The sequence below is a fragment of the Malus sylvestris genome, chromosome 12 (assembly GCF_916048215.2).
Source record: "Malus sylvestris chromosome 12, drMalSylv7.2, whole genome shotgun sequence".
NCBI classification, from domain to species: Eukaryota; Viridiplantae; Streptophyta; class Magnoliopsida; order Rosales; family Rosaceae; genus Malus; species Malus sylvestris.
Genome location: NC_062271.1, coordinates 18249545 through 18276412, shown reverse-complemented (window position 1 = coordinate 18276412; position 26868 = coordinate 18249545). Strand labels below are relative to the sequence as shown.

Genomic DNA, 26868 nt, shown 5'->3' with positions numbered 1-26868 from the left:
CATCTGCAATTTCAATAACTAAGAATCTAGTGTTTCATCAACGAACAAAACACATTGACAAAAGGTATCACTTTATCAAAGATGCCTTGCAGCAAGGAATTATCGATTTAGTTTATTGTCCTACCAAAGAGCAAGTAGCAAACATTTTTACCAAAGCTTACCAAGGGAAGGTTCAACTATCTCAGAGATAAACTTGGAGTCATATCAGCTCAAAACTTAAAGGGAAGTGTTAGTGTTTAAGCATTGATCTAATCTGAGTTTAGTAAAATAAGCCCTGTATTTAATTGTGTATCCACTTTGGTTATTTTCACCAAGTGTAGGTAGGTCTGGCAAACGGGTCGTGTCTGTCGTGTTCGTGTCTTTTTTTGTAACACCTGTTATCTTAACGGGTCGTGTCGTGTCACACCCGTTATCTTAACGGGTCCTTAACAGGTAAAGTGACCCGACCCGTTATGACCCATTATGACCCGTTAAGAAAAATATATATTTTTTCTTAAATTTGCACATACCAAACATTGCCACATAAATATTACTTCAAAATATTAAAACACATTTGTCGTTTAAGTACTACATGTACACTCGAAAATAAAAGCCTAATAAACAAACATCCATACACTACTAGTCTATCACAAAATATTAAATGTGTAAGGATATGCAAAATGAAGGAGTTTTTCGTTTTGAAGGTTGTGAAGCCTTTCTCAAAAGTTTAAACCTTGCCAATGGAATGCAAAGCTTGAATGTTATTCCTTTTACAAAATCCTCAATTTTCATCGATCATCATAACATAAGATTTTGTGGTATCCACTAGTGTAAATAATTTAAATTGAAGATCGAATTCATTCATTGTATTCATATAGGGTCAAGGAGTGTAACTGTAAAAAATCATCAAAATCGAAGTTAAAATAGCCGTTAAATCATGATTTTTCGTTGATAACTGTCGAAACGTTTTGTCCCGTTACTTGATCTCTGAATGTTTGTTTTTTGCAATTTTTGGCATATGCGATCTTGAAGTATATACAAATATGTTTGACGATTGGATCGTTGAAACTAGTTTCTTAGAATGCGTATCGCATCAAAACAATGGATTTACTAACACTTAAGAGTTTATTCATACTTTCATTAAGTATAACATAAGATTTTGTGGTATCCACTAGTGTAAATATTTTAAATTGAAAATCGAATTCATTCATTGTATTCATATAGGGTCAAAGAGTATATCTGTAAAAAATCATCAAAATCAGAGTTAAAATAACTGTTAAATTGTGATTTTTCGTTTATAACCGTAAAAAAATTTTGTCTTCTTACTTGATCTCTAAATGTTTGTTTTCTGCAATTTTTGGCCTATGCGATCTTGAAGCATATACAAACAAGTTTGATGGTTGGATCACTGAAATTAGTTTCGTAGAATGAGTATCACATCAAAACGATAGATTCACTAACAAAGTTTATTTATACTTTCATTAAGTATAACATAAGATTTTATGGTATCCACTAGTATAAATATTTTAAATTGAAGATAGAATTCATTCATTGTATTCATATAGGGTCAAAAAATAGCTATAAAAAAATCATCAAAATCGGAGTTAAAATAACCGTTAAATCGTGATTTTTCGTTGATAACCGTCAAAAAGTTTTGTCTCGTTACTTAATCTCTGAATATTTGTTTTTTACAATTTTTGGTGTATGCAATCTCGAAGCATATGCAAACATGTTTGACGGTTGGATCATTGAAACTAGTTTCGTAGAATGCGTATCATATCAAAACAATAGATTCACTAACACTTAAGAGTATATTCATACTTTTATCAAGTATAACATAAGATTTTGTGGTATCCACTAGTGTAAATATTTTAAATTGAAGATCAAGTTCATTGATTGTATTCATATAGGGTCAATGAGTGTAGCTGTAAAAAATCATCAAAATCGAAGTTAAAATAACTGTTAAATCGTGATTTTTCGTTGATAACCGTCGAAAAGTTTTGTCCCATTACTTGATCTCTAAACTTTTGATTTTTGCGATTTTTAGCATATGTGATCTCGAAGCATATACAAACAAGTTTGACAGTTGGATCGTTGAAGTTAGCTTCGTAGAATGTGTATCCCATCAAAACGATAGATTCATTAACACTTAAGAGTTTATTCATACTTTCATTAGTAATAACATAAGAGTTTGTGGTATCCACTAATGTAAATATTTTAAATTGAAAATCAAGTTCATTCATTCTATTCATATAGGGTCAAGGAGCGTAGTTATAAAAAATCATCAAAATCGAAGTTAAAATAACCGTTAAATCATAATTTTTTGTTTATAACCATCGAAATGTTTTGTCTCATTACTTGATCTCTGAATGTTTGTTTTTTGCAATATTTGGCGTATGCGATCTTGAAGTATATACAAATATGTTTGACGGTTGAATCATTGAAACTAGTTTCGTAGAATGCGTATCGCATTAAAATAATATATTCACTAACACTTACGAGTTTATTCATACTTTTATTAAGTATAACATAATATTTTGTGGTATCCAGTAGTGTAAATATTTTAAATTGAAGATCGAGTTCATTCATTATATTCATATAGGGTCAAGGAGTGTAGCTATAAAAAATCATCAAAATCGGAGTTAAAATAACCGTTAAATCATGATTTTTCGTTTATAACCATCGAAAATTTTTGTCATGTTACTTGATCTCTGAATGTTTGTTTTCTGCAATTTTTGGCGTAAGCGATCTTGAAGTATATACAAACATGTTTGATGGTTTGATCATTGAAACTAGTTTTGTAAAATGCGTATTGCATCAAAACAATATATTCACTAACACTTAAGAGTTTATTCATACTTTCATCAAGTATAACATAAGATTTTGTAGTATCCACTAGTGTAAATATTTTAAATTGAAGATCGAGTCATTCATTGTATTCATATAGGGTCAAGGAGTGTAGCTGTAAGAAATCATTAAAATCGAAGTTAAAATAACCGTTAAATCATGATTTTTCGTTGATAACCGTAAAAATGTTTTGTCCCGTTACTTGATATCTGAATGTTTGTTTTTTGCAATTTTTGGCTTATGCGATCTTGAAGTATATACAAACATGTTTGACGGTTGGATCGTTGAAACTAGTTTCATAGAATGCATATCCCATCAAAACAATAGATTTACTAACACTTAAGAGTTTATTCATATTTTCATTAAGTATAATATAAGATTTTGTGGTATCCACTAGTTTAAATATTTTAAATTGAAGATCGAGTTTATTCATTGTATTCATATAGGGTCAAGGAGTGTAACTGTAAAAAATCATCAAAATCGGAGTTAAAATTACCGTTAAATTGTGATTTTTCGTTGATAACCGTTGAAAAGTTTTGTCCCATTACTTAATCTCTGAATGTTTTTTTTTACAATTTTTTGCTAAAGCGATCTTGAAGCGTATACAAACAAGTTTGATGGTTGGATTGTTGAAATTAGTTTCGTAGAATTCGTATCTCATCAAGTTCAATGGTGTGTGTATATATATATATATTTATTAAGTATATTTAAATTTATTTATTTTGTATGTATAACACTTGAGAAATTGAATGGTATGTATATTTAAGCCAATCCAATGGTCACCAATTTTTAATATTTAATTTAATATATATATATATATAATTATTATAGTTTTTGTTAAATTAATATATATAATTATTATAGTTTTTTTTAGGGTTATAAAATTATAAAATTAATATTTTGCTTATCGTGTATCGTGTTACCCAAATGTATACCCGAATCAACCCATTATCTTAACAGGTGCTTATCAGGTTACCCGATAACAACCCGATTCGTTATTGTGTCGACCCAAACACCTGTTAATTTCGTGTCATGTCGTGTCGGGTTATCGAGTCGTGTCAGGAATTGTCAGGCCTAAGTGTAGGGCTCATATTGTAATTTTGTCTAAGTGACATGTGGAAGGATTCTTGAACTTAGCTAGATGTGTGGTTGAGATCATTTCTTGATGTAATGGTGAGATTCCAGATGCATAACTAACCGTTATGCAGTGCAATGCAAGTAAACATGAGAATATAGAAAGAAGAACATTCTCTATGATTTTGCAGAGAGAGAAGCACTCATATTCATCTCCATTTTCTGTGATTTCCTTTCTTCTCTTGAATCAGCATACTCTAAATCAAACTTTAACAAACTGTTGCTCTGCTCAAAGTCAGTTCAGACGACGTCAACATAAACTTGTTTAGCTCCTCTGACGCATTCAGGATGTATTTGCTTGTTTTGTGATGTTCCAAACTACTATTTAGGTTATGTAGAAATTTTCTCAAGACCCAGCTGGTCGGTTTATGTACTATAGAGCAAGAAATTCGTGGTACTCTAAAGCTATAACTAAATAACTGTATATATTATCATAGGTGACAATTGAAAAGTCATACCATAAAGCATGGATCTAGAGTATCAAAGCTTTGTAGTCAAAGAAATTGGAGTTCTCTGCAAACTGTTGAAGTCAACTTTGCCCACTAATTAGGGTGTAACTTGGGCGGCTTAAAGGAAACTTGATCGTGTAATTAAGTAGGCCTATCTCAAAATTTGAGTGATACTACTAACATGGTCCTAGAGGGTTGCATGCAATCTAATTAATTAACTCCTTAATTACACACACACACACAAAGGATCGTCAAGTGTTAACTAATTATTAACTTAATACAATGCTAATTACTTACCTAGAGATATCCTACAAAGTAATTTCATGATGTGAATAGTATTGTTTAGGTCACCACTCATAGATTATCTCATAATTGTGAGCATTTCATATTGATTATACACTATGTTCATCTATTTGTCAAACCATAGTTCAAAAACTACAAATAACTTTTGATTTCAGTGAATTTTAGAAATTTGTGATAACGTAGAAAATGATCGGCTAAAATTATTAGAAATTTGTGAAATGTACTCAAAGTCTCAAACGAGTGGCTAACACCATTTTAGGTGACTAATTAACTAGTTAGCCCTTGAGTGTTCTGAATATACACGTGAAATGATTGGATCATTAAGAAGGTACATAATATTGGACTACAGTTGCTATATTTCGTACAAATACTAAGATTTAATTACATTAATCAGAACCTCAAGAGCTAAATTAAATTGACAATGACTGCATTATCATGTCTCACCCGCTATGCGGTTCCGATCTGATCTTGTGATTCGAATGGTTTATTTTTTCACTCATGCATCTTTCAAAAATTATTATTTTAAAATTGATACTCTTACCACATATTTGTATCATTTCTCTTATAGAAACTGGACTCACATGTGTTGGTAAGTCTTACCTCTAGTAAAGAGATTGTACAATATGTGGTAAGTGTAGTAATACTCTTATTATTTATTTAACATTTTGAAATTTAAAAACTACATTAATGAAGGAGTGTCTGGTGTGTTCAAGTTAAGACCAATTGTAATTCATTGATCCTCTCTCCCGATCTCTATATATATGAAAGAAACCTTCTATTTATTGAACATTAGGTGGGAATCATATATCATATATAACATTACTATCTAATAGCTTAAGTATTAGATTATTTACCAAGCATGTGAGGAAACTAATTTATGTGAGGAAAGTAATTTAGTGAGTTCATTACTATTTGTGTCCATAATCAATTAGATATATCAAAAGAATTTAATTTAAAAATAGACAAATATTTAGTTAGTGAGTTATAATCATAAGATATTAAGAGAAGAATTTGGAGAAGCAGTAGGATTAATCGCGGCCACACCCACATGCTCGTGGGATGATCCCAGCATTTCCCAAGATTTTCTAATTCATTTAAATAGATGGCCTGCACTCTCCAGTAGTGACCTGGTACCATACCTAAAAATACAGTAAGTCTGGAAGATGATCAGTAATATCAGCATGACAGCTTATACGATCGTATATGTGTAAGAAATATCACGATCACCATCATGATCATGATCATGATCATGATCATGATGGACAGTGCAGCATGCATGCATCGATCATGCATCACAGTCCTCAGCTTTCTGAGTCCCCTCTTTTTCCCACAGAGAAAACTCATCGAGAGAGACACAGAGATATCACGGACGGTCCTTTCAAACGCCTCGGGAACCACATGCATATTCACGCACAAATTTACACACTCATGTCTGATATATCTGTGCTTAAGTATTAATTTATTTGAGCCCAACTTTAATTATGGCAATAATCATTTTAAGCCGATCAAATTCGAAAGGCTGGTAAAAAGGCAAGTAACATTCTGAGAATTACCTTTTTGATTCGATCGCTAGCTTCAAAAACCTTTAACCTTTTAACTAATTATATATATGTAAACATAATTGGGGTTTGAGCTCAGAAAACAACAAAATGCACACTACCCTACACATTCTGCTTTCGCTTGCAGCCCCTAGCTAAAGCTAGCTCATGACTCTGCCTCTCACACACTTCCACTTTTGCGTACGTGTGTGTAGAGAAGGACTGGCTGAGTTTATCGTTATCACATTCTAGGATAATAATACATTGTTAAGTTTTTCAGTTTACAACAAAATATTATCAAACTAAAACAATATAATAATAGCGAAGTCATTTCATATAATTTGCTCTCATGTGTGTGACTCTACTGTCTGAGGAGATAGCGAGGGTGGTGGTCCATCAAAATATACGGCTGACCGACTTTGAGGATAAAGGAGAGAGAGACTTAAACGCGTGAGACTATATGACTGCAGAGAAGAAAAATAGAGAAAGAGAGAGAGCTTAGCCAGAAAAATATACAAGATGATATATTCTCTTTTAGGCGTCATGGTTTTTGGTTTTTTCTCTTAGAAAATCAAACAGACAGAGGCGAAACCCAGATCATCATCAACCTCTAGCGTCCTATATTTTTGTGAAAGGGTTTTTGTAATTTAAAGTACTACTCAATGAAACAACACTTGACTTGGGTTTTGGCAGAATCGATTGGAGTGCAAGTCTAAACACAAAACACTTGTTTTTTTTTTTCTTCTTTTAGTCTCCTTAAAGCCTTTCCAAAACTAGTCTGTTTTTCTTTTATCTTTTTGTGAGCGACTAAACTACAAGGAGAGAGATACAAATGATGTCCGGTGATGGGTTTTCCATTAATATGCCATCCGCCATTGATGGGTTTGCTCAAGAGCATCAACTAAATGCAAACCCTAGCGTCCTTAAACCCAATCCTCCTAACCCCGTCGCGAAGAAGAAGAGAAATCTCCCAGGAACACCAGGCAAGCAACCTACCGCTACTTCATTTATAATATTATACTTTAATTTCCAACTTATGCTTTTCATTCTCAGGCGGGCACAGAAGCCACGCTAATCTTCTCTGAATCTTCTCGAACATACAATACATATATTCAATTTACTAGTACATATTTTGGTGGGTTTGTTCTCTATTTGTTGTTTCATACTTTGGCTCAACAGATCCAGATGCTGAGGTTCTGGCCCTATCTCCGACGACCCTAATGGCAAAAAACCGTTTCGTCTGCGAAATATGCAACAAGGGTTTCCAGAGAGATCAGAATTTGCAACTTCACCGAAGGGGTCACAACCTTCCTTGGAAGCTCAAGTCGAGACTGAACAAAGAGGTGAAGAAGAAGGTTTATATTTGCCCCGAGAAGACCTGCGTCCACCACGACCCATCGAGAGCTCTCGGAGACCTCACCGGGATAAAGAAGCATTTCAGCAGAAAACATGGAGAGAAGAAGTGGAAGTGCGAAAAGTGTTCGAAGAAATACGCAGTCCAATCGGATTGGAAAGCTCACTCCAAGACCTGTGGGACTAGAGAGTATAAGTGTGACTGTGGAACCCTTTTTTCCAGGTAACATATCTTCATAAATACAGAGGTTTTTTTTCTTCTATTTTTGAGTAATTTTAATGTTTGCTTACTTGAAGAAGAATTGAATGCTCATAATGTGTATAGAGTTTGATGAGTTTTAGGGTTTTTAAATTAATGCAACCATATATATATATATATATGATTAGGTAATAAATGGGGTTTCATTTTTTACTTATTGTTTTGTTTTTTTACATGAAATTTCCCTTAATTACAGGAAAGATAGCTTCATAACACATAGAGCATTTTGTGACGCCCTAACTGAAGAGAGCGCTAGGCTCGCTACTTCATCAGTTGCTGGAGCTCCTACAAATCTCAATTTTGGAAATGATGCAATGTTAAACAATCCAATGATGAACAATAGTCAAGCAGTAGTTCAAGATGTGTCTCAAATTTCCATGCAGTATGAGCAAGGTTTGATGAGGCAAGATTTTAACGTCTTAGATCAGCTTCATCAACATGAGAAGTCAAGATTGTCACTTTGGTTGAATCAGCAGGCAAATAGTAATTCTAATCAGATTAATCTGATGGATGATATGCAAGCAAATCCTAATCATCCGCTTTATGTAACATCATCAAGCTCTAATACTTTTCCTGAAATGGTGCAAATGCCATCATCTTCCAACAATGTCAATCTTTTTGGCTCATCTGATTCCATGTCAACTTTTGGAGCTTCAACAAGGGGTGAGAATCTGTCATTGTCACCAGTTCAAGAAAGCGGGACTAAGAAACTCATCGGAAACAATAGTAATCTGGTGGGCAGCAGCGTTTCTAAGCCACCGGCAGCCCCAATGTCCGCCACAGCACTTTTACAAAAAGCAGCTCAATCGGGTTCGACTAGAAGCAGCAACAATCAAGGCAGCAGCTTGGGTGTAAATGTAATGTCCTCGTCATCTTTTTCCAACACTTTGATGGGCTTCTCGAATTTGAACCAGGATCGATCGAACGAGCTTCATCAATTTGTTCAAAATGCACATCAATTAGGTGGTGATAGTGCAAATTTGAGTTCATTAACAAGTTCATCATCACGTACCAGTTCTACTACACTTGAGCAGCTGATGAATACTATTCAAAGGGGTTCAAAGAATATCGGAACTATCGATCGTCAAAACAGTCCAACTAGAGACTTTTTGGGCATGGGAGGAGGAGCAGGAGATCATGCTGATCAGTTATCCCATAACAATAGGCAAATGTTTTTTCCACAAGATCTAGCCAAGTTTGCATCTTCAATGAGCCAATTCACTAGCAATCACTAGAGCCCTAATCAGAACACTCGGGGAAGGACTAACATATACAACTCCTAGACAACACAGTAGTTCCCGTGACGAATAATATAATGTTGTATGTAAGTCTTTCTCCATATTTCGTACTGTTATTAGTTTGGAATACTGGATACGCCATGTAGTAAGTAAGTCATTCTCGAAAACTCGAGGTTAATGTTGACATATATTTAAACTCAGTCTGAGTCAGGATACCGAGTTGACGAATTCAAACAGCTGGGGACCGCGTACTTGCTGAAGGATCAATCAAAGAGAGAGAGAGGGAGATAGAGAGGGAGAGGGAGAGGGGGGGAGAATGTCTCTGTGGCTCTGTCTCTGGATGCAGCAGGCAAATGTGGTCACAACTAGCTTAGCTATAGAGTTATGTATATTTGCATCTTTTCGTTGCTGTTTCGGTTGTTTTATCCCGTGTGCGTTTTTTTTTTTTTTTTTTTTTTTGGTAAATGAATGAACATATTAAAAGAGAACCAACAGAAGCAACAAATTACAGCACAATAACAGCAACAAAGACCGAGATAAAAACAAAAAATGCAGGAAGCCTGTAAACAGCGGCAACAACCCAACCTAACAACCAGCATCAAAGGAAGAACAACTAAATAGTGATTCTCCATTCTTGAGAAATAGGCATACTTTGTGAAATCCCGTCCCCGGATTTAATTATTAATTACGCATTTCGTATTTAGACAATTTCATTTTTTATTTTATTTTCGTTAATTGAGTGTTAATTATTTAGTTACAAAAACTTGAATTTTCGTGAATAGTCATTTAAAATGCGGGGTTAGTGTTGCACATACCCAATAATACTGAAAGTGAGAGGCGCTTTGGCATCTTTAAGAAGAAATATGAGGCCGTCGATAATTTCAACAGTCAGGAAGAAGGGAGAAACTCGTTGAGGCATAAACAAGTTTTCTGATATGACAGGCAGAGAATTCTCTGCAATGTATTTTGAAGGTTAGACTTACGCACCTTCAGTCTCTACCTCGTCATCACTAGGAAATTCTATGCCTTGGGAGTATCTTGTTGTGCATGTTCCTGACAACATTGACTGGAGGCTTGATGGATTATCACTCCAGTGAGAGATTAAAGTCTTTAAGGTAAGATTTATTTACTTTTAGTTAGTTCAAATTTATTCTTTAATTTGTACTTGTATCTTTTTATTTTGGCTTTTATACATGGTTGGTCCTTGCGTTTAATAAACAACACACACACACACACACACACACATAGGTTCTTCTTGTTGAGAAGTAAGCTTGTTTCAAACCAAGCTCAAGCTTCTGCAATCTGTTCTTCATTTTCTTCTTTTTTTATTTTTAAAGGTTTAGTTCTAGTTGCGATATACGGCTAGGATTAGAAAATCTCAATGGCTTGCATTATGCCAGTTGTCATATTAGATGTGTGTGTTTAAGTGAAAGCGTGTTGTGCATGTGAGATCACTTCGGATGCTTGACTCGTGTGGGGCATGTGTAGCTCCAATGGTTATGTTATTCCTTTCCTTTTGTTTTGGATCTCAGTGTGAATGCTTAAAGTGTGTGAATGAATAAATAGGAGCTACGAACTCCATCTACTTCTTCCTTAAGCACAAATAGCAACTTCAATTTTCTTTCATTTAATTTGCACAAAACATAGAGATACAATTCAATTTAGTTAACAAACACTAACATGGCCTCAAAGCTTGGTTCGATTTGAATCAAGGGGTGTGAACTGTGAATAAATCCTTTGGGTTTTCAACGAAGAACTCAATTGAATCAAAGAACGAGATGGCTGGATCTGGAGCTGAGCTTCGAGCTCCGATCTTCAACGGAGTTAACTACGACTTCTGGTGTATTAGAATGAGGGCGATTTTCAAGTCTCAAAACTTCTAAAAGTTCATGGATTAAGGTTATGAACTTCCATCAAATTTAGAGGATGAACTCTTTGAGAAGCAACAAATCGTTACTTAGGATCTGATTGCTCGCAATGCAAGGGATTTGGAGGCAGTTTCCGACAAGATCTTCCCTCATATTACAAATTAAGAGACGACCAAAGTAGCTTGGGGTGTCTTGAAGCAATAGTATAAGGGTGACTTACAAGTTATGGCAGTGAAACTTCAAGGTATTCATCATGAATTTGAATATGCTAGAATGAGAAATTGTGAAGCATGGTTTGATCACTTGACTTTTAGATTATTTGGATTGATTAATCAAATAAAAATGTACAGTGAAAATTTTCCAAACAAGAGAATTTAGAAATTATTGATTAGTCTTACTCCAACATACGATTGCATCTTATATGTGATTGAGGGAACTAAGAAGTTAAGTGAGATTAGTCCAATTAGGTGGTTGCTACACTCAAGGGATGTGAACAAAAAGCTTATTAGGCATGTTGAGGATGAAGATGTGACTGAGAAAGTAGTATGCAGCCTAGAAATAGTTCACAGGTTAGTAATTTCAAGAATAAGAAGTTTTGAAAGCATAAGAGAAATTTGGGACAATTTTGAAATGTAATGGCAACAAGGAAATACAAAGGAATGTTGTAAAACTTGTGGAAACTTAAACTATGATGAATGCTGGTTCAACGGAAAACAAAAGTGCCACCAGTGAGACAAATTTGGTCACATTGCCACAGATTGCAGACGTAAAATGGTTCAACAAGTTCATTATGCCAAGCAAGTTGAGGTGGAAACTTCAATGTTCTTTGCATGCAATTCTGCAACCATGGTTAAGAATGAGCATGTATGTTTCATTGATAGTGGCTGTAGTAACCACTTGATTTCACGTTAGTCATTACTCATAAATGTGAACATAACTATGAATACTTTGATCAAAATGGGTAATGGTCAGATTGTACAAGCCACATGGAAATGTACTTTACTGATTAAGACTAAGAATGGAAAAAGATACATAAAGGAAGTGATGTTGGTTCCTAATTTATATGAAAATTTACTTAGTGTGGGTCAAATGATCCTATACAGATATTTATTGTTGTTTGGAGATAAGATGGTGGCAATCTTTGAAGATAGGCAATTTGAATATCAGTGACAACTATGCAAATGATAGAGAATAGATGTTTTCTTTTACTCATGGAAGACATGAATTCAGTGGTTAGAAAAGATGTGATAGAATAAAATGTATGGGATTGGCACATGCAAATGGGACATTTGAAATTTCAACATCTGCAACTACTTAAAGAGAAAGAAATAGTGAATAGGCTACCAAGACTAAAAGGAAATGGTGGAGTGTGTGCAGGATATGCTGCAGGAAAATGGCACAGAGAGGCTTTCAGTAAAGAACAACACTACTACAATACTAGCTTTAGGTGTCAGACGATCCTGACGGTTAATAAGTTATTCTGACGAATAAAAGATATCCGACACATAATTTATTTACTGTCGGATTAAAGTTACATTCTCTCAAATATATTCGACATAAATTCCTGGCGGATTTAACCGCCATAAAATTATTATAACCCTCAGTATTTTTTAATTCTTTTTTTTTAATATTTTTAACATATTCTAGCGGTTTCTAAGTTAATGGTGGCGGTTATAACCGACATAAATTGACTATTTTATTATTTTAAAATGTTACAATGATTATAAATAAATAAACAAATGGTTTAATTTTTTTTTCACTCACGGTCCTGTTACCTAATCTCTGAATGTTTTTTTTTTTTTGCCATTTTTTACACATGCTATCTCGGAGTATATACAAACATATTTGACGGTTGAATCGTTGAAACTAGTTTCATAGAATGCATATCCTATCAAATTGATAGATTTAACAAACACTTAAGAGTTAATGTTATACTTCCATTAAGTATAAAAAATTATCCACTAGTGTAAATATTTTAAATTGAACATCGAATTCATTCAATGCATTCGTATAGGGTCGAGGAGTGTAGCTGTAAAAAATCATCAAAATTGGAGCTAAAATAACCGTAAAATTGTGATTTTTTGTTTATAACCATCGAAAAATTTTGTTTCGTTATCTAATCTCTGAATGTTTGTTTTTTACGATTTTTTACGTATGCAATCTCGGAGTGTGTAAAAATAAGTTTGACGGTTAGATTGTTGAAAAACATTTAATAGAATGCATATTGCATCAAAACTATAGATTAAACAAACACTTAGAGTTAATATTATACTTCTATTAAGTATAAAATAAGATTTTGTGGTATCCACTAGTGTAAATATTTTCAATTGAAGATCAAATTTATTCATTACATTCTTATAGGGTTGAGGAATGTAGCTGTAAAAAATCATCAAAATCGGAGCTGAAATAACGTTAAATTGTGATTTTTCTTTTATAACCATCGAAAACTTTTGTTTCGTTACCTAATCTCTAAATGTTTGTTTTTACGATCTTTTACGTATTCAATCTCGAAGTGTGTACAAATAATTTTGACGGTTGGATCGTTGAAAAACGTTTCGTAGAATGCATATTGCGTCAAAACGGTAGATTAAACAAACACTTAAAGAGTTAATATTATATTTCTATTAAGTATAAAATCAGATTTTGTGGTATCCACTAATGTAAATATTTTAAATTAAAGATCGAATTTATTCATTACATTCTTATAGGGTCGAGGAGTGTAGCTGTAAAAAATCATCAAAATCGGAGCTAAAATAACCGTTAAATTGTGATTTTTCGTTTATAATCGTCGAAAACTTTTGTTCCATTACGTAATATCTAAATGTTTATTTTTTACAATTTTTTACGTATGCAATCTCAGAGTGTATACAAATAATTTTGATGGTTGGATCATTAAAAAAAGTTTCGTAAAATGCATGTTGCGTCAAAACGGTAGATTAAACAAACACTTGAGTTAATATTATGCTTCAATTAAGTATAAAATAAAATTTGTGTAAATATTTTAAATTGAATATCAAATTTATTCATTACATTCTTATAGGGTTGAGGAGTATAGCTGTAAAAAATCATCAAAATCGGAGTTGAAATAACCGTTAAATTGTGATTTTTCTTTTATAACTGTCGAAAACTTTTGTTCCGTTACCTAATCTCTGAATGTTTGTTTTTTATGATTTTTTACGTATGCAATCTCGGAGTGTGTACAAATAATTTTGACGGTTGGATCGTTGAAAAAAGTTTCGTAGAATGCATATTGTGTCAAAATGGTAAATTAAACAAACACTTAAGAGTTAATATTATACTTCTATTAAGTATAAAATAAGATTTTGTGGTATCCACTAGTGTAAATATTTTAAATTAAAGATTCAATTTATTCATTACATTCTTATAGGGTCGAGGAGTGTAACTGTAAAAAATCATCAAAATCGGAGCTAAAATAACCGTTAAATTGTGATTTTTCGTTTATAATCGTCGAAAACTTGTGTTCCGTTACGTAATATCTAAATGTTTATGTTTTACGATTTTTTACATACGCAATCTCAGAGTGTGTACAAATAATTTTGACGGTTGGATCGTTGAAAAAAGTTTCGTAGAATGCATGTTGCGTCAAAACGGTAGATTAAACAAACACTTGAGTTAATATTATGCTTCACTAGTGTAAATATTTTAAATTGAAGATCAAATTTATTCATTACATTCTTATAGGGTTGAGGAGTGTAGCTGTAAAAAATCATCAAAATCGGATCTAAAATAACCGTTAAATTGTGATTTTTCTTTTATAACCGTCGAAAACTTTTGTTTCATTACCTAATCTCTGAATGTTTGTTTTTTATTATTTTTTACGTATGCAATCTCGGAGTGTGTACAAATAAGTTTGACGGTTGGATCGTTGAAAAAAGTTTCGTAGAATGCATATTGCGTCAAAACAGTATATTAAACAAACACTTAGAATTAATATTATACTTCTATTAAGTATAAAATAAGATTTTGTAGTATCCACTAATGTAAATATTTTAAAACAGTTTCATAGAATGCATAAATTTGCCAAAATTTTGAAGTGGGAAAAGTAATTTGTGCTAAATTTTTATTTATGTTTTTCAAGTATTGATTAGACAATATTTAGTTTGTGTGACGACATTTTCATTGTACAATTCTCTTTTTGTTTCTTTATCGCATATTTTACATGAATTATTATCTATTAAACCAAAAATGTAAAAATTATCTATTAAACCATACAATTATTTTTTTTTTTTTAGACCATACAGTTATCTATTAAACCATACAATTATTTATTTAATTTTTAAAAACATATTCTATTTAAATACATATTATTTATTAAACCAAACAATTATTATTTTATTTTTTTAAATCATAACAAAATTTGGGGGGGGGGGGATTATAAAATTTGGGGGAAAGTTTAAAATTTTCAGAGGGAATTTTGGGGGGATTTTTGCCGCCATTTTGTTTCTGTCGGTTATAACCGACATTAATGAGAAGTTTCTGTCGGTTTTTATTTTTAAAAAATATTTCTATCGGTTTTAACCGACAGTAATAAAACATTTCCACAATATCAACCCTCCATCTCTTCCTTGCGCCGGTGCTTCTCCCTTCCCCCTTTTCTCCTCTTTTCATTTCCTTCTCCTTCTCTTCTCTCCTCATTTCCTTCTCCTTCTCTTCTCTCCCCATTTACCTCAAATACGGGGCAGTCGGTGTACGTGCCCAAGACGAAGAACCTCATCACGCTCGCGGGTATGGCTTTGGAGCTCATTGTGCTCACCTGGAACAACACCGCCACCAAAGCAGGTTTCATAACTGCCCAAAGCAGGAAATCTTTCCAGGAGACAACAAGATATGTATTCTTAAGGTATGTTAGTTCGCTAACCTTTCGCCCATCTTGGTTGAAGTTGCTTGTGGTTTACACAAGCAATTGATTCGTAACTATGGTTTGTTATATCTTTGCTTGGAGAAGTAACTATCTCATAAAACGAAAACAGCGAGGAAATGAAAGAATAATGATACTTATGCTATAATATTTGAATGAACTCTTGCGGTGATACTCTCTTGACTCTTTAGACTTTCCGGTTTCCCTGTGTCTTTCTAATACAAGTTAGAATTCCATACTTTCTAAGACAACATTTTATAACTTATCTAGTTGACTCAGGATAGGATGATTGTGAATGATTAGAGGAGTTTGTCTAGGTTTTGCCTTTCCATTGATTAATTTTCTAGAAGTCACTTGGTTTTGTTTTCGTGTACTTCATTGATGATCAATTGGTGAATTGTTTTCTTTTAATTAAAAAACCAATCCTGTTTTCTTGAATTGTTGCAGATGTGTAATCACTAGAAATGGAGGGACTTCATATGCATATCTAGGACGACCGTGGGGACCTTTTGGAAGAGTCGTTTTTGCATATACATTTATGGATGGATGCATCAGACATGTAGGATGGAATAATTGGGGTAAAACAGAGAATGAACGAACTGCTTGCTTTTATGAATACAGGTATACATATTTAGTCCATCTGCATTGTACTTCTATTCTACAGTGCCTCCGTTCAGTAAATTTGTAATTGTTGTTGAATACCCAAATATGCAATAGAAAATTTAGGTAACTAAAAAAAGTGTGGACTTCATTATGGAAAACAATATCTCAAAGATTATTATGTTGAAGGAAGTGTGGACTTTATTTTTGGCAATAGCACGACGCTTCTGGAGCATTGTCATATCCACTGCAAGTCAGCAGGTTTCATATATAACTGCCCAAAGCAAGAAATCTCCCCAGGAGACAATAGGATATGGAAAATGCAGAAATTTTTATTATTATTATTATTATATTTGATTTCGGTTTTATCCGACAAGAATGATTTTATTTATTTTTATAATAAATTATCTGTCGGCTATAACCGACAGAAATCCCGGCGGTTTGAGTATTTTATGTCGGGTTTATCCGACAGAAATTCTCTTATTTATTTATTATAAATATATATCCTGTCGGATATAACCGACAGTATTTCTGTCGGTTTTAGAGTATTTTCTATCGGAAAATTCATTTTTTGACGCATGTAATTCTGTCGCTTATTATATCCATCACTGCGTCCATTTTCTGTCGGATTGTGCTTAAAATCTGACAGTAATATACATTTTTTTGTCGATTTTTGAACCGACAGTTATAGATAATTTTGTAGTAGTGCAAGTATGAAGGGTTTCATAACCAATGGAATTGATATACTTTGATGTGTGTGGACCAATGCATGTGACTATAATGGAGGCAATAGATATTTTCTCGCATTCACAGATGATTATACTAGAATAAGTTGGTTCTTAACCTTTAAGTCAAAATTGTTTGGAGTATTCAAGAGGTTCAAAAGTATGGTAGAATGACAGTCTGGTTATCCAATCAAGAAAGTGAGAAGTGATAGAGAAAGAGAGTACACTTCAACTAAATTTCTCACTTTCTGTGAAAACACTAGTCTTGTACTATTGTCTACTCTCTACATCAAAATGGGGTTGCAGAGAGGAACAACATAACTATGGTTGAGATGACAAATAACATGTAACATGAGTAGAAGTTGCCTTTCTACCTTTGGGGTAAAGTTGTCAACACAACAATTTGTTTGCTTAATAAATGTTCTGCAAAGGTAATGAAAGATAAAACTCAGTTTGAAGCATTCAATGGAATGAAGCATAAAGTCCCAAAGTCTTTGGATATATGTGTTACAGTCACATTTCTATTTTTGGACAATTGAGATACAAGTTAGATGAAGCTTCAATCAAGGGGATTTTTATTGGATATGGAAAGACAAAAAAGGGCTATAGGGTGTTCATTCCTGGAACAAAGAAGATTATACTTTCTAGAAGTGTATTATTTGATGAAAATGCAATATGAAGCTGGATAGCTGAGAATGAGGTGTCAAGGGAACTTACAGTTAAATGAGAATTTCAATGAATTTGAAAATATTAAGGTGAATGTGATTGCAGGATCTGCACAGTTAGAAGATAGTAACTTTTAGAGAATAATGTTTCAAGTTTCTATGACTGAGATTGGAGAATCAAGTTCTGCAAGTGCCATTCTTGTGAATTAAAATCACAGAGTGATGTGTACGCTGAATGCATCTCAGCATCTCAGAGATATGAAAAAGTTACTGCTGACGAAGCTTGGAAAAAAGTCATGAATGCAGAAATTGAAATGATTGAGAACAATCAGATGTGGGAGTTTGTTGATAGACCAACAGGTAAACCAATTGTTGGGGTCAAATGGGTGTTGAAGACAAAATTGAGCTTAGATGGCACTATACAAAATCACACAACTAAATTGGTTGCTAATGAATATCCTCAGAAGCCTGAAGTAGACTACAATGAGACATTTGCTCTAGTTGCAAGACTGGACACTATAAAGACTCTCATTGCACTTATAGCCCAGAAAAGTTGGAAATTATATCAACTTGATGTAAAATCAGATTTCTTGAATAGAGTGCTAAATAAAAAAGCATATGTGGAGCAAAGTATATAAGCTCATAAGGGTCTTTATGTACTGAAACAAGCTCCAAGAGTTTGGTATGAGGAAATTAACTCTTATCTACTTGAATGTGGCTTTCAGAGAAGTCATTGTGAAGATACTTTGTATATCAAGAACAAATAAGGAGGATAATTACTTATTGTCTTCGTTTATGTTGATGACATGGTGTACACTGGTAGCAGTATGAAGTTGATCATTGAATTTAAAGATGACATGATGGTGAAATATGAAATAATAGACCTTGGACTTCTATATCTACTTTATGGGACTTGGATACTATAATATAAGAATAAGATTTTCATTAATCAGAAGAAATATGCTCCAGCTCTATTAGAGAAGTTTGACTTGAAAGATTGTGAGCATGTGAGCATTCCTCTTGTGGTGAATGACAAGCTAAAGAATGATGATGGTAGTGAGCCTGCATATGAAGTTATTTATAGCCAAATTGTGGGAAACTGACTATATTTGACAACAGCAAGGCATGATATTATATTTGTTACCAGGTTATTATCAAGATTCATGCACAATCCAATCAAGAAGCACTTTGAAACTACAAAGAGAGTACTCAGATACATCCAATGAACTCTTGATTTTGAAATTGAGTATGTGAATGGAAAATCTACAATTTTTTTAGTTGGCTATTATGATAGTGATTGGGAGGTGATTAAAATGACGTGACAGTGACATCTTTTCATGGGCATCAATGAAGCAACACATTGTTGCATTGTCAATTGATGAAGCTGAGTATGTCAATGCTTCAAAGGCTACAAGTTTGGTAGTTTAGCTTAGATTTGTGCTTGAAGATTTTATTCAAATACAAATTGATGCATGATAAAATCTCTGCAATCACGATGACAAGAAATCTAGTCTTTCACTAAAGATCAAAACATATCAACCACATATATCACTACATCAAAAATGCATTGCATGAGACCATAATTGAGTTGATTTACTACAAATCAGATGAGCAATTAGTTGATATTTTTACCAAGGTTTGTTGCCTAAAGATAATTTTTGTTACTTGAGAAGCTTATTGTGGGGGGGGGGGGGGATCTATAGCAAACTTAGAATGGAGTGTTGAAATGTAAGCTTGTTTCAGATTAACCAAGCTCAAGTTTCTGCAATGTGCTCTTCATTTTCTTTTCTTTCTTTTTTGTTTTAAAGATTTAGTTCTAATTGCATTGTAAGACTAAGATAATGGCTTGTATTTTTTTCAGTTGTCATATTAACTGTGTGTGTTTAAGTGAAAGTGTGATGTGCACATGAGATCACTTTGGATGCTTGACTCATGTGGAGCCTGTGTAGCTCCAACGGTCATGTTATTCCTTTTCTTTTGTTTCAGATCTCAGTATGAATGCTTAGAGTTGTGAACGAATAGAATATGAGCTATAAACTCCATCTTCTTCTTCCTCAAGCACAGATAGCAAACTCAATTTTCTTTCATTTAATTTGCACAAAACACAGAGTAATACAGTTCAATTTAGTTAACAAATACTAACAATTCTTGGGCATTTGCTGTTGTGGACGCAATAAAAGCGTTTCATAGTAGTCGAACAAACTTCCACTACAACCTGTCCGAGCAACAAGTTTTAGACTACAGCAAAAATCCTACTAGGTGCAAAAGTGGTTCGATAGGCAATGTCTTGGATGGATAACTGGCTAGAAGTAGTTGCCTCACAATGAAATGTGTATGACCATGGTTGTGGCCCAAAACCCCATCGTATTTGTTCTTTCAATTGGCAATGGATCATCAATGATTACAAGGATGGCATAATTAGAGGTGGTTGTGAGTTTGATAAGCCAATATATAAGGACCAGCATACTACTTAAGTGGTTGGCTATGGGATAGATGAGTTTTCATGAGGATTATTGGGTATTAAAGAATTCATGGTTAGAAAATTGGGGGGATGACAGCTATTCCAAAATTTACAGATATGTGAATTTGAGGGGATGAGTTTTCCTCATACACCTATGTATTTGTGTAGATGTTTGAATAAATACATATGTATTATGAGTTTTTGAGTGAATTTTAATCTAAATAGTTTTTTGAATTTTTAGCCGTTGGATTTAATTTTGGGTCGTTAGATTTCTTTTTTTATCGTTAGATTTGATCTTATTCAAGCCCAATTGTTGGATTTAATGTATTTTTAAATTAAAATTTAAAAAATAAGTTTGAATATGGACCTTTAGATCAACCAACAATCCAATCATGTGGGCCGTCGGATGAAAAACTAGTCATTGGGCTTAGTTTGGTGGCCAACAAAACTATTAGCTTTGGTTCCAACCTGCTGCAATATTGTCACGTGCATGAATGTGAGGCGCGCTAGTGTGTTGACTTGATTTTTTTCCCAGCGCATGCAAGCGCAATGGTGGGCCAAGTTCTTAATACGATATGGTATATTTTTTTAGCCCAATGATTGAAAAAACTTTGAGAGGGTTTTAAAACTCAATTTAACCCAACCATTGCAAATAGTCAAAGGTGGATTCTGTTCAAATTCAAAGTTTTTTCCATTGGAAGAAGAGTTCAAATCTTTTGCAGTCATTTTGTATGTGGATCGGGCTTGCAATTCTTTAGAGCATTCCCAATGAAGGGCTCTATATAGGGCAGTGGATATAGCCTAGTTTAGAGCTCTGAGGAATCTTTGGAGCTCTAAAAAAAATCACTCACAATGATGGGCTATATACCTTTTGGGCTCTATGTAGGGCTATATATTTATTTATGTGGTAATTTGATTACACGGTAGATTTATTTTTGTCTTAACTTTCCTTAAGTTGATTTTTAGATGTGTTATCTTAAATTTTTCTTATGAATTTTTAAACTTAAAAAAATTTGAATTCTGACAAAGTTATCACTTATGAATCGTTGGATTAGGTTCTCTTACCTCAATCTCATGCACGGAGAAGCTAAGTCTTATGTTTGTAGTATTTAAGTAACTACATAGTAATGATTTTATAATTGAGGTTCATTTGCTTGTAAGCTTTCAAATAACAAAATTGTAATGCCCCTACAATTAGGTATGTTTTTTGCTTATGTTTTCGTTTTAGGTCTCTAGACTACCTATGTTAAATTTCATCACATTTTTTTATGAACTTTTCAATCTAAAAATTTAAACAAAGTACAACATTTTTTTCTTAATCATAACACACAAAAGATAACAATTTTTTTTCTTAATCATTAATACACAAAAGATAACCGTTGTTTGTTTATGTTTTCTTAATCAAACAAACGGCTGAAAAATAAATCCTTAAAATAATCAACGCTTGAAAAAGAAACCCTTAGTATTATGCTTTGGAATTAGAAATGAGGCCCACTCATTTTTAAACTAAAAAACGGAAAGGAAAAGAAAAACAAAAAACAAGCTTGGGCCTTAATTTGGCATGGATTCTACTGTTTTTTTGGACTAAATATGGTCTAATTTTTTGCTATCAAGAAATGAATTTGCTATATAGCATCACTTTCTGGCCTATTAGGAATGAAATTTTTCCCTAGAGCTATAAATTTAGTAGCCCTATTTACGCTTATGACTTGGCAGTCAGGTATTGGTGCCAACAAAACTCTAGGCCAACGTCTGTTCAAATACACGTGGAGCTATCTGATAGGTCATTGTAACGTGGAACGAATACACCCGTCTTCCTCTAGCTTCCTATTAAACGCAAAGTTCTGCAATTTCTATGTTTTTGTATTAAGCATTTTTTTCACAAAAAATACGCTTAGCAGACATTTACGCTCAAAACTCTGCTCGAGAATTGAGCGATAGAAATTTTAGTGAGAGAAAGGGAGGGGAGAGAGAGAGGGTGATGGTTTGGAGTTGCTCATCCGCCATGGATATAGTGGCTTGGAGAGGGCTGATATATGCTGGGTTCTTACTGCATTTCGTGTTCGTCTGCCAGCTCCTCCTTCTTCAACCTCTGGTTTCAGCTCTGGGTATGTTGTTTCTCTCACTCTTTGATCTATTTCTTCGTGCGTTGATCTATTGATTTTTGTTGAATTTCATGTTTTTCTTCTCAGTTGGGTTGTCTTAATTTTTGCGCCAAATTTGAAAGATTCTTGCTTTTGGGCTGTTTTTAAGTTATTGGTGTTCTGGGCTTTAGCGGACATCAAACTATTCTGCTGTATTTATTGTGTTTGGATTCTTCAACGGCTCTGTCGGTTGTCACTTTCCATTGTACTAGGAAAAGTGCGAGGCGGCTTTGTGTTTGACAATGTTGTATTCTGGGCTTTAATTAGATTGCAGCACTCATAGGACTATGTCAATCAAAGAATCATCTTAATACATGGGATGGGACCTAACCTTGTACTATTTGCATTAATTAAGTGTATAAAGGTTGAAACTTGAACGAGTGATACAGCTACATGTTCAACATTCTACATGTTCAACATTAGGAATGTTTAGGTTTTAGATGAATTCTTTTTGGCATTTTGAAGATTATAATCCTATTGGTGGAAAAAGGCAATAACTTTACGATTCTAACATGAATTTTACATCCATTCGACTCTTGTATAACGGGAAAGTTGACTGAATGCTCTGTAGTTTTAGTATGAAACTGGGAGATGGAGATTCTAGAGTAAACTCTTGTCTTTATACATACACAATGTCGAGTCGTATGGAGTTGGCATGGTAGTTTGGATTTACTGTAGTGACAGAGATGTTATGCCTGTTAGCCTGCTGTGTTGTGAATTTGTTGAGTTCTACCCGTGGCTTGTTGAGGTGTGTTAATAATGGCTTACAGAACATGAACCTTGAATGTACAGATGGAAAACCGGGTAATGCAGCTGAGTTGTTTGAGAGGGTTTCACAGAGTATAAAGGTGAAGCGTTATAGCGAGGCACTTAATGATCTTAATGCTGCTATAGAGGCGGACCCAGCACTTTCAGAAGCATATTATCATCGGGCATCCATTCTTCGTCAGATATGCAGGTACTTTTTATATAATCACCATTCTAACAGAATAATTTTGGTTTAGTTGAAGACTGTTTCAGCATGTGTCATTTTCTATTTAAAGTTTTAGAGAAAATTAGAACGTTACTGAGCAGCTATCTTTTGACTGTGTCAAATACATTGATGCATGAATATTTTTGGTTCCCCTACTATGTGTTCCTTTCGGACCTCCCTTCTTGGCATTGTCAATTACTATTTGTGGTACTAGTTTGTTCATAACAAATCCTCCACCTTTTCCCTAACTGCTATTATTCCTTCTTATTACGGAAACCCCTTTTCTTTGATGGTTGCTGTGATCACACACTCTAGCAGCTATCATTTTGTGATCTACTTTGCGTAATTAGTTGTCCCAAGGTCCGTTGTCTCAAAGCTTCTAGAATGCAGCACATCAGCTGTGTCTGTGTGTGCTCAAAAGCCAAAAGCAACTGAACCATGGGTTATTGTCGATATCCATTCATGCACTATCCAACTGGGCTACCAAGCCTACCACTAGTCAGCCGCTATGATACTGCTGATTAGACCAAAATTGTTGTTTGGCCTTTACTCGGTGGTTTATTCAATAAGTACCCCCTTATTCTTTCAGTAGGTGTATGTTGAGACAGACATTGTGATAAAAGAGAACTTATCATAACTTATATAGCTTGTATTCTTAAGTTTTCTAAAGGTCTCTAGAAATCCCCATCTCCCTTGTCTTTCCAATTAATGATTGGAAACTTATATGATTCAGGCGCTTTTTGGCTGATGTAGATATGAGGAATCTGAGAAGAGCTACAAAAAGTTTTTGGAGCTAAAACCACAAGATTCAGTTGTAGAAAAGGAGCTTTCTCAATTGATTCAGGCTCAGAACGCTCTAGATACGGCTATGACTCTCTTTGAAACAGGCGACTATGCAAAATCTTTGGAATATGTTGAAAAAGTTGTATTGGTTTTCTCTCCAGCATGCCCAAAGGTAATCACATCCATTTCTTTTCGATATTGGTTGTTAATTATTTAATTGCAATTTCATGTATTTATTGTCATATAACCAAACAGCTCTTTGGTTGATCTTAGAGAGTTAGGATTGAGGATTTTATAAATTCAGTATTCTTGTGACCTCATAATTCTGAGTGCATTGTTTGTTGCAGGCCAAATTATTGAAGGTGAGATTGTTGCTAGCAACTAAAGATTATTCTAGTGTCATTTCTGAGGCTGGTTACATTCTGAAAGATGAGGATAATCTGGATGCATTTTTACTTCGCGGCCGTGCCTACTACTATTTGGCTGATCATGATGTTGCCCAAAGGTTTGATTGGCACCTTTTTATTTTGAGTAATGTCTTTATAATTTGGCTACAGTTGTATAAACAAATATATAATATTTTTTTTAGGCATTACCAAAAGGGTCTCCGTCTAGATCCAGAGCATGGTGAACTGAAGAAAGCGTATTTTGGACTGAAAAACTTACTCAAGAAGACTAAAAGTGTAAGTCCTAACGAACTTCGTCTGAATGATTGTTTGTGCTAACTTTCTTCTTCCTCTTCCCTGAGGGGTGTGGAATGGTGAGAAGTTCAGCAATAGTAGCGAATCTATTTTCTTACTCAACCTCTTTTTAGAGTTTATGTGAACCATCACCATATGATGCATTGTGTGGTATTCTCTCTCAGACAATTTTTCTTTATGCAGGCCGAAGATAATGTAAATAAGGGCAAGCTGCGTGTTGCAGTAGAGGACTTTAAGGCAGCCCTAGCGTTGGACCCTAATCATCTTGCACATAATGTACATCTTCATCTTGGCTTGTGTAAAGTTTTGGTCAAGCTTGGCAGGGGAAAGGATGCTTTAAGCAGTTGCAATGAAGCACTTATAATTGATGAAGAACTTCTAGAAGCTTTGGTTCAGGTTAGCTAGTGCTTCTATTGTCCTTTGTTTTCCTCAGTTCCATAGTATTTATTGTTACTGTATTGTTTAAAAATTACTCGTTTGTTTAGTATTTTGTGAACTGTGATGTATTGAGTATGACTGTGCTCAAGTTTGTTTACTATTTTGTGTTTACAGAGGGGGGAAGCTAAACTTCTGACAGAGGATTGGGAGGGAGCTGTGGAAGATCTCAAATCAGCAGCTCAACAATCGCCTCAGGTTAGCCATTATGTTTTACGTCTATAATATGAAATTTATGTAACATGCCCCTCTCACACTGTTGTAGCTACTGTTTTAATGAGTAATTTCTTGGATTAATTGCTTGCTTATTATGCAGGATATGAATATTCGAGAAGCATTGATGAGAGCCGAGAAAGCCTTAAAGATGAGCAAACGCAAAGACTGGTACAAGATTTTGGGAGTTTCAAAGACCGCATCTATATCTGAGATTAAACGTGCCTACAAGAAGCTCGCTTTGCAGTGGCATCCGGATAAAAATGTCGAGAACAGACAAGAAGCAGAGGACAAGTTCAGAGAAATTGCTGCTGCATACGAGGTCTGTAGATCCCACTGAAGCTCATTTTAACCTTCCCTTTCTATTGACTCTGTGCTGTAAAAAAAAAAATAATAATAATAATAATCCAAAATGTTGGACTACTCGTACCCATCTGACTCTTGTATATATCCTTTTTCAGGTTCTTGGTGATGAAGACAAACGTACGAGATATGATAGAGGTGAAGATATTGAAGAAATGGGAATGGGTGGTGGTGGCAGCGGTTTTAACCCTTTTGGTGGTGGTGGTGGTGGACAGCAATTTACATTCACTTTCGAAGGGGGCTTTCCTGGCGGTGGCGGTGGTGGATTTGACTTCCAGTTTTGATTGCCCCTCAAAAACGCGCTCCTTCTCTTCTCATGCTTGCACAAGAGATAAACGGCTGTGCCACTCCAAAGGAGCCCCCAGAGCAGTTTTACTAATCGCTGACAGCTTTTCAGTGAGATATTTTACGGCCACCCCAAAAGGTTTGATAGGTTTTACATGGATTTTTCGTCCATTGAGCGTTGCTACTCCGAAACATCAGGAGTTTAGAACTTATATTAGTTGATGAAACGAAATTTGATGAGACCATTTCTGTATATTTTGCCATGTACCCTTTCGATAATGGTTTCTCATCAGACTCTGCATGGTTCTTTTTAGGAGGTGAATCCTTTTAGTGATTTTTTTTTTAATAACAACAGAAATATGTTCGTTCATTAAACTGTATTATCAGATATGATTAGTAAATTTTTTTAATTATTCTTTTATTTTTGGTCGATTGCAAATCATTTTACTGTATCAATTTTAGCACTTGTATTGTTGCGTGTGTGAAAATTAGCTCCTACGGTAAGACAAATTCTTAGTGTAATTGGCGCCATATGGATTGATGTGGCATGGATAAATTACAATAAAAATGAGTGAATGATGACGCACGTGACTATTTGATGGTGACGTGAAAATTATCAGAGCAATTTTTGGGAATTAAGTGGCATATATTTCAGTTTTACGCGTTAACCGAG

General features: G+C 34.2%; 2 protein-coding genes and 1 long non-coding RNA gene across 5 annotated transcripts; all 3 read left to right on the top strand.

The window, feature by feature from the left end:
* Nucleotides 1–6643: 6643 nt before the first annotated feature.
* Nucleotides 6644–9525, top strand: LOC126594383 (zinc finger protein BALDIBIS-like). 2 transcript variants are annotated; one of them, XR_007613257.1, is made up of 4 exons: nt 6644–7233; nt 7430–7826; nt 8059–9186; nt 9302–9525. XR_007613257.1 is itself a non-coding variant. In XM_050260686.1 (3 exons), exons 1-3 carry the CDS (start codon nt 7083–7085, stop codon nt 9095–9097), a joined length of 1587 nt encoding a protein of 528 aa, XP_050116643.1. In that variant the 5' UTR covers nt 6645–7082; the 3' UTR covers nt 9098–9300. The 2 variants fall into 2 exon arrangements, 1 of the variants encoding a protein (XP_050116643.1); XM_050260686.1 differs by lacking the exon at nt 9302–9525 and having other exon boundaries at nt 6645–7233; nt 8059–9300.
* A 361-nt stretch (nt 9526–9886) lies between these two features.
* Nucleotides 9887–16663, top strand: LOC126594384 (uncharacterized). Of its 2 annotated transcripts, none has more exons than XR_007613258.1 (2): nt 9887–10215; nt 16295–16663. It is a non-coding gene; the product is annotated as an uncharacterized LOC126594384 (long non-coding RNA). The 2 variants fall into 2 exon arrangements; XR_007613259.1 differs by lacking the exon at nt 9887–10215 and adding an exon at nt 15583–15829.
* A 5497-nt stretch (nt 16664–22160) lies between these two features.
* Nucleotides 22161–26616, top strand: LOC126593765 (dnaJ protein P58IPK homolog). The gene is made up of 9 exons (XM_050259881.1): nt 22161–22406; nt 23235–23400; nt 24169–24370; nt 24546–24703; nt 24788–24881; nt 25083–25295; nt 25452–25532; nt 25651–25869; nt 26009–26616. The coding sequence occupies exons 1-9, from the start codon at nt 22280–22282 to the stop codon at nt 26192–26194; spliced, it is 1446 nt and encodes a 481-aa protein (XP_050115838.1). The 5' UTR covers nt 22161–22279; the 3' UTR covers nt 26195–26616.
* Nucleotides 26617–26868: the final 252 nt, after the last annotated feature.

What these genes read in the sequence shown, in the direction of transcription:
- LOC126594383 (XM_050260686.1), top strand. Translation starts at nt 7,083, where the DNA reads ATGATGTCCGGTGATGGGTTTTCCATTAATATGCCATCCGCCATTGAT. An exon ending in AAATCTCCCAGGAACACCAG is followed by an intron (nt 7,234 to 7,429) that starts GCAAGCAACCTA and finishes TTGGCTCAACAG; the next exon opens with ATCCAGATGCTGAGGTTCTG. An exon ending in TGTGGAACCCTTTTTTCCAG is followed by an intron (nt 7,827 to 8,058) that starts GTAACATATCTT and finishes CCTTAATTACAG; the next exon opens with GAAAGATAGCTTCATAACAC.
- LOC126593765 (XM_050259881.1), top strand. Translation starts at nt 22,280, where the DNA reads ATGGTTTGGAGTTGCTCATCCGCCATGGATATAGTGGCTTGGAGAGGG. An exon ending in GATCATGATGTTGCCCAAAG is followed by an intron (nt 24,704 to 24,787) that starts GTTTGATTGGCA and finishes TATTTTTTTTAG; the next exon opens with GCATTACCAAAAGGGTCTCC. An exon ending in AAATTGCTGCTGCATACGAG is followed by an intron (nt 25,870 to 26,008) that starts GTCTGTAGATCC and finishes ATCCTTTTTCAG; the next exon opens with GTTCTTGGTGATGAAGACAA.